The 12,504-nt window shown below is 42.1% G+C and overlaps 1 protein-coding gene across 6 annotated transcripts in view; it reads left to right on the plus strand.

The window, feature by feature from the left end:
• Nucleotides 1-12,504, plus strand: part of LOC310953831 (transcription factor COE3) — a 66,268-nt gene that overhangs the window by 28,039 nt on the left and 25,725 nt on the right. For all 6 annotated transcript variants that reach the window (XM_083923057.1, XM_083923060.1, XM_083923058.1 and 3 more), the window contains exon 7: nucleotides 11,665-11,746. In XM_083923057.1, coding sequence (XP_083779183.1) covers nucleotides 11,665-11,746 — 82 coding nt within the window. The remainder of the gene's footprint in view (nucleotides 1-11,664; nucleotides 11,747-12,504) is intronic.

Here is a 12,504-nt window from a genome sequence, read left to right on the forward strand (position 1 = left end):
TTTTCAGCATAATTTGCTAATTAGTGGAAAACCTGTACAGCGTTTCTCTCTAATTACAGTATGGCTCTGCACGGCGCATCTGTGCCTTGACTCCAAATGATACCATTACAAAGTCCCGTATTACGCATTCTCTCAAAACAGTTAATTGCCTCCACAGATAGTGAGATACTTCAGTCAGCTGATTTTTATGGTAATAAATGGACAGGCACAGACACAAACCTCCCTGGTTCATATTTATGAAATATGAATAAGGAAAACAACCTCCTTATGAGATGCATGGAGTTAGTTTGGAATATAATCTGGTTGGCTCTGTGATGATTTTGTGTGCTCATGCGTTGAGTTGCCGAGACTTGTAATGAAGTTTGATTTATTCTATGTTATAACCTTGTGAGCAAGTAAGCCATTACATTGTAATTAAAGCAAAAGATGTAGACGTGAACGCCATCAACCTTACAAAAAAGGTAAAGGCAAAGATCTGACGGAGTGTACTTTAAGAGGTGGTTGCCATGTAAATACAAGTAGTAACATAATGTGGCCAAGCCACAGCTTATTACTGAGAATGTAACTACCTTGTCGCCCCGCCAGATATTTTCATGTAGTCTAGTAAGGGGAGAGAATTATGGACATGACCACAGGTTGACCCTAATACATGTGTATACTAGACACAAATTATGACTCATTAAGTGTGGTGAGCGGCGTGATTGGCATGACCTCTGACCTGAGGACGTCAGCTGTGCCCATCCTCCTCTCTGCCCTGCTTTTGACAGCCACCAGTCTGACAGGGCTAGCATCGGCTCTAGCTAATTAATGCACCACTTCAGAGACCCTTTCATTTATGGCTTCTGAAAGGCATTATTAAATTAATTAAACCACCAAGAGTTAGTCATTATGAAATCAGGAGGTTTACATGGATGACAGCGTTTATGAATTAAACATCCCCAAAGTTCCTCGCAGGAGATACCCCGAGCTGCGTGTGGGTACCTAGCGCGACAGATGTTTGCCCCCCCTTCCTCAAGCTAACCTGTATTGCAAGCGATTTAGGTCTCATTTGGGGGTTTGAAAACTGAAAGCAGGAGAGAAAGAGGTTCAGGATAGCTAATGAGCAGAGAAAGAGAGGGGAAAAGGAGGTCACTAGCTCTGTTCATCTGTAGACAGTACAGATGGTTCTGTTTTATACAATACAACAATGGCGTACATCAATTTGTTGATCGCTAATAGATAGCTACTCTCAGAAGAATTGCAGACTGGGATCAGTTGTCTGTGGGTTTTAGCTGAGAACTCTACATTTATAGCCTCGAAACATTTAGAAAAGCTGTGTGCTGTTTTTAACTCATCATGTGATGTGAAAACTACAAATGGTTCACAAGATAAATCCCATAAACTTGGGCTTAGCTGGAGAGCAGAGGGCAGAGATGAGTAGCTCACTCAGGAGCCTTGACGATAGACTCCTTTTCATCTGCGGACTGAGATTCACAGATTATCTCAAGAGGCTCTCTATCTCTGTCCTCGTCTCTATTTCTCTTTTTCTGTTTCTCCACCCTCCCTTTCTCGCCCCTCGATTCAGGAAGTTTGCCAGCTACTGTCTTTGTTTACAATGCCAAGGGAAAATGTCAGAGCCGTTGAGAAAAATATCCTTAGAATCTTTTTTTTCATCTTCTTAATCTAACAGTTTACTGAACTTGATAAGTGTCCTATCAACATGCTAATCAAATTACTTCGGAACCAAAATTGACAGTTTTCATTAATTATACAAGATTATTCTAATTGCAATTCAAATTTATTCATTCCGAACAGAAGGTATTCAGTAATATTTTACAAAATTTGCATATTAAATGGAGGGAGTTGTGCATTATGCATGGTAATGTATGCAGAGTTTCTTATTTTTAACTTCATGGCCATATGTGGTGTCGTTGTAGGAGCAGGTGAAAAGTCTAAGTGTGTTTAATTTGCTTGACAAACATTCGGCTGGAGCTTGTCAAGGGGAGTATTGTGAATGCCAATCTTTATTCCCTCTTTATTGATTACCCCAAACTCTAAACATCTGGAGGTAAATGGCACTGAGAGAGATGAACTGAATCATGGGATTAGTACCTTCAATGACTGAATCACTATCAATTACTTCAATAGCATAATTCAAGTGTACTGCATAAAAGCTACAGTACCTTGGTTTGAGCCAGGATTAATATTGCAATTTAACGTAACAATGGAAGCATGGGAATGATATGGATGGCGTCCAACTTTTCACATTGATGTCGTAAAGCTAATACCGTTATCTAAATACGAATATATTTAATTCCTAATTTAGGCTTTGTTTGTAAAATGAAAAGGCTAAACGCATTAGGCATGTGTTTTAAAAGGTAATGGATTCGGTGAGTAAAACAACCTTATTTATTCACTGAGACGCAAAACCCCCAATTTGCTCTTTGTTTTTATTTCCTAGAGCGGGCAGTGAAGTGCAAACAGCTTACTGGGAAGCTGTTTACTACTGTATATGACAAAGGGCGTGCGTGCATGCATGTGCGTGTACGTATGTGTGTGTGTTTACGGGGAAGGGGGCGTCTCTTCCAGCTCCACAGGCAAGGTCTTGTGTTGTAATGTAAGCGTAATAATTATCAAACAGCATCAGGGGCTCCGGGTATGGGCTTTAACAGGGGGAGAGCATGTTTGATATGTAGAATCAGCCCATAGTGCATCCATAGAGGGTGACTAAATCGCACGGTTCATGGATCACATTAGTATTGCTCTGCATCTACCCTCGCACTATAGGTGATTTCCATTTAGACACACATTTCCACATGAAGATAAATATGACTTGAATCGTAATTTCCCTGAAGTAAATATAATACAAATACAACATAATACAGTGTCAGACCAGGCAGGCTAATAGATTACTAGCGTGTTTTCCATTTGTATGGTAAGTGGTGAACCTAGGTGGTGGTCTGGCGAGTAACAAATTGAATGTTTAATCCATCTCAGTGCAGATTGAGGGTATCAGAAAGATCGGTAGTCATACGAGTTCTCTTGTGACTGGTAGTATATTAGATATTTTTACTCTTCAGGGGTTTAGGGAATGTTGTTGGATTAACAAGAGGTGCAAAGTGGTAGATAAATGCAATTTCTTATCTTTTCTGAAGACGACTGTTATTTTCCAAATAGGTATTTGGATTTGACATGCAGTACTTCCAGTCACTCAGTGTTGTTATCTGTGATGTCAGATTACAATAACATCAGTTATTTTTTATTGAGATATTTTATGACTTTTAATTATAGAATTGTATATTGTGTCTTATGTTATTATATTCATTTATTAACTTGACTCTCTTACATATGTGTAAGTCATTACACTCACTTCATTATGTTCTATTATTGTTTCAGAGGCTTCTCCCTTTTATTGTAGAGAGACCATTGTGGAGAAACCGTGACAAATATGCAAAAGATATGCTTCCTTAATGTTACCAAACATTCTCTAAGTACATATTTAATTCTTTAATAAATGTTTGCTCTTGCATTTTGGAGAAGCAAGATTAGCGTCAACTGCACAGCATCTCATATAAAGTGTGACAAATTGATATTTTTATATAGCTTAATCTGTTTACTATGATGTTTATGCGAGGAATTATTACAAACTAATTAAAGAAATCACTTTGATATAATTAGTCAGATTTCAGGAAGCTCATTAGTAGTAATTTGCATGAAAAATAAGCCCTGTAGTGGTGCTTAGACCCAGCTATTCGATCTGTGTTTTATCTGGTTACACATCAACCCCCTTTGTTTGTTGTTTGAGGCTGTCTGAAGTGGCCCACAATATTTTCAGTCATTGCCCTGAGAAACGGTGGGGTATCTTTTAACAAATTCCTCCCCTAAAGCAAGTCAACCTGTATGTGGAACAGACACAAGCCTCTGTGTACATAAGGCAGGAGGAGTGAGCAGCAAAACACTGTCTATTTATCTGTCAGGTTCCTGACAAAGAACTGAGCTGACAAGTAAGGGTTTCCCTCAGCAGAGCAGGGGGGCTTTATTCACCGTACTTACATGCCCAGTCTATGCCCAGAGACTCATGTTATTTGCAAATCACATTCTTTGAAAACTCACAAACGGAGCGAGACATGCCACGCTATGGGTTTGTCAGCTGCCTTCACAACAGCTAGCTGTATCGCTAACAGTGTGCGGTTTGGTAAGGAAGCAGCTTTCTCTTAGCATTTGCCTCGCTGTCACTTTTTCCAACACATGCGATCTGTGTCTTCATGCTTGGGGTCTCTCCTCCCTCAGAGGGTTGCCATCTTCCCTTTGGACTGACAAATAAAACGCCCACACTCCCGCTGAAATAAAAAGAGTAAAAAAAAAAAAAGACACCCCTGGAATTACATCATGCTGAAGCAATTCCTTCCAGAAATGGATTTATAAATTATATTCACGTGATTAGATGAAAGCCATGATCATGATTTAAAATAAAAAAGCTTTTTTTTGTCCAGGATATCCCTGTCTTAGGCAAAGGGGTTCAAAATGCAGGTACAAAAACAGGACCTGTTTATTCTCTATACCCTTTTCCCACCATGGACGAAATCCTTCCCTAAACATCCGGACAGAGAAGCACTTGTGTGGCGCTGATGTCACAGACCTACCTGGCCTCCCTCTCACAAAAGCTAAGGTATCATTAGCTAGGCCCACACAATGGCCATTCAACCAAGCCACTGCGCTCCTCAGGACTAGGGAACAATGTTATTTTTTGTCTCAGAATTATAAAGACAGAGTTTTGCAGGAAACCTGACAGACAAAACCCTTTAGAGGTAAATGCTCCAGGCGGCTTTTGGGTTTAATCTTTTCCCATTAGCATTTTGTTCCCCCCTTTCCCTTCCCTCTTGCTCACACACAAAGACCATATTTACAGGGTCAAAAAGTAAAGGCTCTGAGTCTCTGGAGACTGCTTTTTGAATAGATCTTTTCCATATATTGACAACACTTGCTTTTATTTGTAATTCCTGCAAATGTGTTTTAAATAGGCTACTGAACAGCTCACTAATATCTTACACAAGTATTTATTCCTGGCGGTAAATACTTTTTTTTTTTCCCACAACAGAACAACAAATCTAACACGCTCCATCACCCTTAACTAAATATTGTGAAAAATCACACATGCAAGCATATTAAAAATTATTAACCCACAATGCAGAGGTTTATATAATAAAATAGTTATATTGTCAACAATACAACACAGCTAAGGGTTCATGCGTGGTACGTTTCTGTGTGTGTGTGTGTTTGGGTGCATGTGTGCTTACGTGTGTTGGAGTGCACACATTCACTTATGCTTGTGTGTGCATGTGTGTGTATGTGTGTATGTGTGTGTGACTCCATGTGTGTGATTCATTCCAGGGCAGTTTTAGTCCTTATAAAATATTCATTTTGGTTGTGCAGGGCCCTGTAATTGCCATCTCTCACCCTGAATTATTTATACCTCGCACAGACTGACAAAGCTTTGCCATACGGCCCCAGATGAATCAGAAAGCAGCCATCTCTGCTGCCAACAGCACTGGGCTTTCACACAAATATGGCAGCCACGTCTCTCTGCCTGGCCTCTCTTAATTTGACATTTTCTTTTTCCCCCTGCCTTTGTCCTAGGTGCACAGAAAGGTTACCTGTTAGCTTTAAGCACCGACCTGCTCTCTGTCTTTCTGTCTATACCACCCAACCCCCCCCCCCCCCCCTTTGCCTACATGACAGTCCACAGTGGGTATTTTTTTTTTCTTCTGAGAATGCGTTAATGTGGCGGCAATGTCAGAGTGGCTGCCTCATGTTTTATGATGACTGACCAGTCCTGACAGCCACTTTAGATGTATGTATTATACATTAGTAATAATATGATGTAGAAATACACTCACATACATTTGAGCATGCATGGACAGACACTAAAACCACTGACTCACCGACCTATATATATAACACTCTCACACACACACACACACACACATACACAAACACATGCAAATAAGCCCCCACTTGCCTGCTGGATCCAGCATGGCTGTCAGTAAACGGTCAAAGCCCCCCTGCTGGCCTTGCCAGTACCGCTGCGTTCCTCTACGTCTTGCCTGGGTCTGATCACTCCAAGGTGCCACAGTAGCGAGAAGGCGTGTATGGCTCTCATTGTAGGCTGGCCCTGGGGCCTTCCAGAAACCCCACGTCCAACACCCTAAATACTACTATTCACCCCAGCCAGTTACTCCAACATATGCTTATCTTCCATCTCACAAGCGCAGGGAGGTGCTGACTGGTATTTCCTCAAGGCCCCGAGCTCCAATGCTGACCAGTAATCAAAGCACCATATTTCTCCTCCTGCGCAAAAATAACCTGGAGACACCACTCTGCCGTCCAGCTGGTGAGCAGAGTAAATGTTACCGAGAACTGCATTGTTGATGTACGTGATTATTTTTGTAATGTCAGCAACCTCACGACCAACACCATTGAGACGGTCATAGTCATTATCGGTAATCATCATCACAGGTTTTTTATGGCGCCGGTGACGATTCAATAATATTTATGAATCCCAGTATGCAGATGATGTTGGCTCTATAGCAGCAACCAGTGTTTGATTCGTTGGGGATGCGTAAGACAAAACAACGCAGAATTATTTATGTTTTGTGTCTTATTATATTTTGTTCAAAGTCCTGGTAGAGAAAAGGCATATTCAGAGTAAAACAAAGAACAGCGTGCAACAGTACACAGCCTCAGCAGCATCTTGATGTGAGGGGATGGGAGAGGGAGAGAGAAAGCTCGGGGCTAAACATGCAGTATGTGGCGGGCTGGAGCTAAAAGCTGCATAAAGCACACAGCCTTAGTCCACTGTTAGCAAGTGATGGATAGTTAGCAGGAGCTCCGAGTGTTCGTCTAATCTGTTACAGTAAACCTGTGCCAAAGCCTGAAGGGAATCAGTGGGGGCTTGCTAGGAGTGGGTTTTGACGTGAAACCATTTGTGAAGACGAGCGATTCTCTTAAGTAAGAAACTAACAGTGTCCAGAGAGAGAGAGAGTGAGAGAGAAAGAAAGAGAGAGCGAGAGAGCTAGAGAGCTAGAGAGCTAGAGAGCAAGCAAGACAAGAGGTGAGGAAAATGAGTGAGAGTAGGAGAGAGAGATAGGGAAGAAGAAATACCATAATGAGTCCTGTAGCCATGGAGTAAATGAAGAGGGATTGACAGAGTGAGGGATCCTCAAGTGAAATAATGTCAATGCCACTCTGCCCATTAGAGAGAAAGGGGGATGGTGGAAAAGAGGGTAAAGAGGGATGAATGGAGGGACATAGCTACATCTTAGGGTGCAGAGGAAGCACATAAATTATTTGTGACACCCCCGCAACACACACACCACCAACAAAAATATGAAATATGAAACAACAAAATGAACTGACAATAGCAGCTGAAAAAAAATAAAGAAATAAAAACAAGAAAAGGCCTTGGAAATACCCTATAAATTCTGTGAGACATGTAGTTGGGATATTTGATGTCGAACAATAATAATCACAGTGACATCTGCCTTGCTGCTCTCGGAGGAGATGGGCAGAGCCTGTGAGTGGAAGGGGTTAATCTCCCAAACCCAATAAGGTTGGATAGTGAGGCACTTGTTCCCTGATAAAGAAGTGATAGGATCTGTGGGTCTGGTCCCTCGGCGCTTGTACAGGGGTAGAGCAAATATTGTTAATGTGCTGTGGTTTACTTCAGCTAAGGCGAGAAAAACAGCTCTGCTTGACGAGAGAAGACAGCGGCGAACCAGAATACGGCAGAAATGGCCACGCAGCTTGGCACGGCCTCCCAGGGACTTAACTGGCATATATATCCAAGACCACTCAGTTGCATAAATAAATGCTCGGGGAGATTAAGATCTATAAGTGTCTCTATTTCTTGTTTTACCTGCTCCGCCTTGTCACAACAGGGATCTGAATGCAGTTCAGTGAAGTGCCTAATAACTAGAGCAGTAGGTAGGAAAGGCAGGAGGCTTGACATTAAGACCCTGGCGTTTTGGAAATCCGATACGCTATTGACCCGTGTACTACTATCTCAGCGTAGAGATCTGGTGTCAGCAGATTGTAGTCTGACTCTTACAGATACTGTGGCCATCTGTCAGTGTATTGTGTAACGGCCTAAACAAATAAGGGTATGCTTTTTTGTACAATAAGGTTTACCATTGAATAGAAAAAATATATACTCATTATGTAGCTTAAGTAACGCGCAAGTTAGAAGAATTTCAAATAGCTCAACTTTTTTCTCAAGTCATTAGAAATCATACTAATATGAAGATAAAGATAAATGGATTAAAAAAAAGAATGAAATTGACAGGAGAGCTATCCTCCACTGTCGATGGATGGTTAATAATACAACATTATCCTTATTTGCCCTTTTTTACTCAAATCAAAGGGCTGGACATTTATGCATGAGTGACATCAACCCTGCAATTACTGTAAGTTGGCCATTTAAATGAGAGAAGGCCTTCCTCACCTCGCCTGTTTGTTTTTTTCCCTCTCTCTCTCTTCCTTTTTTCCCTCTTCCCCCTCTGTTTGATGATGGGAGAGGGTGAGCTAGAATTAGGGCGATGGGTCTTCCTTTGAGTGTCAGCCTAAAATGATCAGAGTAAAGATAAGAGGGTCTAGCAGCCCTCAAATCAGTCAAAGTGCCAAAGTCGGCCTTTTTCTCCTCAATTACCGGGTCTGTGAAGCCAGGGAGTGGAAGGCACCGAGCCTGCTGCATTACTAAAGAGACAATCTATTTCCCCTTTGACCAGAGGGAGAGAAATCATTATGGCATGATTAGTAGCTTCGGCAGCGGGCGACCATGGAGGTACTACAGGAGAATCGTATTAATTGCCTTAGACCAAGGCATGAACAGGATTGTTTTAACGTTGATTTGTGGACTTGTATGACTAGCTGTCAGAGATAAAAGCTGATGTCAGGTCTTAGTTATACTGGCAGACTTCTGGAATGCAGACGGAGAGGGTGGATGTCAAAATGAGCTTCCGTGGCTACCCTGGAAGTCTTTCTCTATATGCCTGTCGATGTCTTCCTCTTTGTCTTTCTTCACACTTCATAGTTTTCCTTTACGCCTCCCACTATCCCTCCCTCTACTCCCCCTTCCCTCAGATGGACTACACCCCACCCCTTCCCGCACTCCCTTTCTCTCTCTCCTCCAACTGATAGCTGCCTTGGCCGATTATTTCATCCAGTGCGGTCCACTGAGAGCCTCCTCTCCCGGCTTTGGAAGAGCTTTAATTAGCCATGTTAATATCCCCTTCATTGGCCTTAATATCACTCAACACCTTCCTCCATCTCAGCGGCCACCAGGGTCCCCCTGTCCTGTCAGAACAGCTGATTATTGAGAAGGATAGCTTTAATCAAACCTAATTGCAGTTCATTCATTCTCTCTATCCCCCTTTGCCCTCCATTGCCAACATCTAATGGCAGCGACGACTTGATATCCCATTAAAAAACAATTAAACAACCTCCTTTTGTCTCCGTGCGTGCCAAAACACCAGCACAAACTTCTGTAGATATTTAAGAAGTAAAAGAGAGAGAGAGGGGCCTTGTCTTAATTGCTCTCCTTCTCACCAAGGACCAATTTGCACGGTGCTCATGGAGAATCTTAACCAACTCAAATGTAATGGATGCTATAGCACTGCCACTGCTGTGGACTATGAAAATTAAGCTTATCTTTTTAGCTGAGAAATTGTGCTTAATTGCCTTCATAACAGTAAACATAAAGGAGACACTTTATGATAGCGTGGGCACTCAATTTCCTTGTGTTTATTGTTTCTTAACTTTTGGTTTTGCTATAGTAGAAACAGCATGTAAAGCATTAAAGTATCCAAGAAAATAGTCAAGACTAACTCTGAAAGTAATGTGTTTCTTTTATGAACTCAATGCATTGCCTAGGAAATGTATTCTATCTCTTGCTCTGACATAAATTGTCTACCAACGGGTGATGCATGTACATACACATGCTCACACACGCTCACACACACACACACACACACACACACACACACACACACACACACACACACACGTAGATGTGCACAAACACACGCACTGGCCTTACCCAATCTGTATGAGAGGCGACAGACAAATAAAAGTCGTATTTCAGGTCTGCTTTCCGCAGATGTCTGCTGCTCTACATTATGACTCTTTGGGGAAATAAAAACAGGGTCAGGGAATTAGAGTACATAATGGTCATTTTGATGATCAGCCAACAGATGCAACCCGAAAACACAGTGAGCACAATCAAGCGAAATGCACTAATGACAAGTCAGGTTTTTTATGGCCTCACCACACACCAACAGGCAATCAGCATTCTGGCATGGGTTAAAACGTCTTTTATTGATGTCCAAGCCAAAGCTCCTTGGATGTGGAGTGAAAATATTTTCTCACCTCTCCTCTCCCTCCTGGGCCCTCGCTGAAGAACAAGGTATAGGAGTCTATCGAAGAACGCTTCTAAATGACCAGTGCATGTGTTAATGTGGCCAGGGTTAGAAGGGTCATTTCAGACTCTGATTTATGGTCTGGCGAGGATCCCACTGGGTGAAGGAGAAGTCTTAAGTGTTGTGAAAGCGTCCTCACAGGCCACACAAGCCACTGTATTTAGCGGAATGAAATGGCCAAGCAATCTATGGTGCAATCTATGGTAATCCAATGAGCCACTGTTATTCAGTGAGTCAAGTTGGTATTACAATGAAAACCACAGTATTGCATATAGTAACGCTAGGGCAATGTGATGAAAAATAAAAATCTCGGCACAGTATTTATAATGAATCGGAGAAAGCAGAGGCACAATCAGTCACGATTCTTTGGGGAGAATTTACAAAAACAAGTCAATTTCATTGTTTATTCTGTGTGGTTGTGTAAGATTTGACACAATAGGCTACATCTGAGACATTTTTTCGTATTGGCCCTGCTGTTAATCTTCCTCTTTTTAACTATGTTATGCCTGTGAGGCCACATCTGATATACAGCTCTCACTATAAGGCTTCATCAATACATTGTGCGAGACCTGAGCGAAAGAGAGGAAGGCGGCTTACGAACTAGCCAAGCCCAGATCTCACTCAGACGTGACATTTGTTCAGAGACGATTAGCCAGGTTGTAATTTGTGGCATAATTGCCTCACCCACCCACAAGTGCATGGCTGTGTGTATGAGTTGTGTGTGTGTGTGTGTGTGTGTGTGTGTGTGTGTGTGTGTGTGTGGCATACGGTGGTCCCAGGAGTGTCCGCCTAATTGCCTGACAGGACTATAAGTTTTGTGGCGCGCTCCCACCTTGTTAGGTCCTTTATCCCTGATGCTCTTCAAACAAGACCTGGTCACAGGTGGGCCTCATTTGCTTCCCTATTGAACAGGAGTACTTTAATTGCACAGGGGGTGTCCTGGGATTAAAGAGGTGGGTGGAATATCAAGTGACTTCCTGTATGTTAGTGGCAGATGGGTATTGGGAAAGACCCATGAACTCAGGTGAGGGGATGAGAAAACAAAGAGAGTGATGCTCTTGATTTTGAGTGAATGATTAATACTGAAAGAGTGCAATGTCACATTTACTTCTGATAAACGGATCAGATTTGTAAGTGTTACTTAAATATTCCGCAACTTTGTCTTTTAAGAGGTGTCATTAATGTTTTTTTTTGTTTGTGCTCTTTTTTTCAGATTCTTCCTAAAGTTCTTCCTCAAGTGCAATCAGAACTGTTTGAAGAATGCAGGGAATCCACGAGACATGCGCAGATTCCAGGTGACTGAAGTCTAAAATTTAACGCATCATCCTCTGTCTATTTCTGTCTGGATTTCTTTATGCAGACACACAGGTGTACTACACTACACTAAGTCACATCGACACACATATGAATGCAATTCTATTATTGGCACTGAAGGAGGCAAAACCCAGGGAAAGAGAGCGAGGGATTTCGTGTCCTGTGCGCTCTGGACAGAATATTTATTAGGGAATACCATCTGACACAAATAAGGATATAGGATTTAAGAGTGCCATCAATTGTGTTCCTGACAGCTTTCTGAGCCTCAGCGCAGAGGGGAGGACGATCCAACCACATGTAACAACAGTGTTAACTCAGGATCTGTCTGGCAGCGGAAACGCATACCTTCTTATACACACATATGCGCAAGCACGCAGACACACTCACGAACACACATATGGATTGATGCCCATACAAGCTAGGAGTGCATATATTTGCTTTCTCTACATCCCTCTCTCATTCTTACCCACATATGCATACACTTAAACTCACACATATGCAGTTCACTGTATAGCCAATGAAAACCATCTTAAGCCATCTGAAAACCATCATTATTGCGGGCTGACAAAACGCTGCGATTTACACTAAAAGGACATGACCGCTGAGCACTTTTACTGCTTCTTTAACCCTCTCGCTTCTAAATGTGTCAAGTAGTTGAGCCTTGAAATTATTGACCCCCCCTGCTGATCCATGTATCCAACCATTCATCCATTCTACCCAGACACTTTCACCACAAGCA

Source organism: Echiichthys vipera, assembly GCF_963691815.1.
Source record: "Echiichthys vipera genome assembly, chromosome: 11".
NCBI lineage: Eukaryota > Metazoa > Chordata > Actinopteri > Perciformes > Trachinidae > Echiichthys > Echiichthys vipera.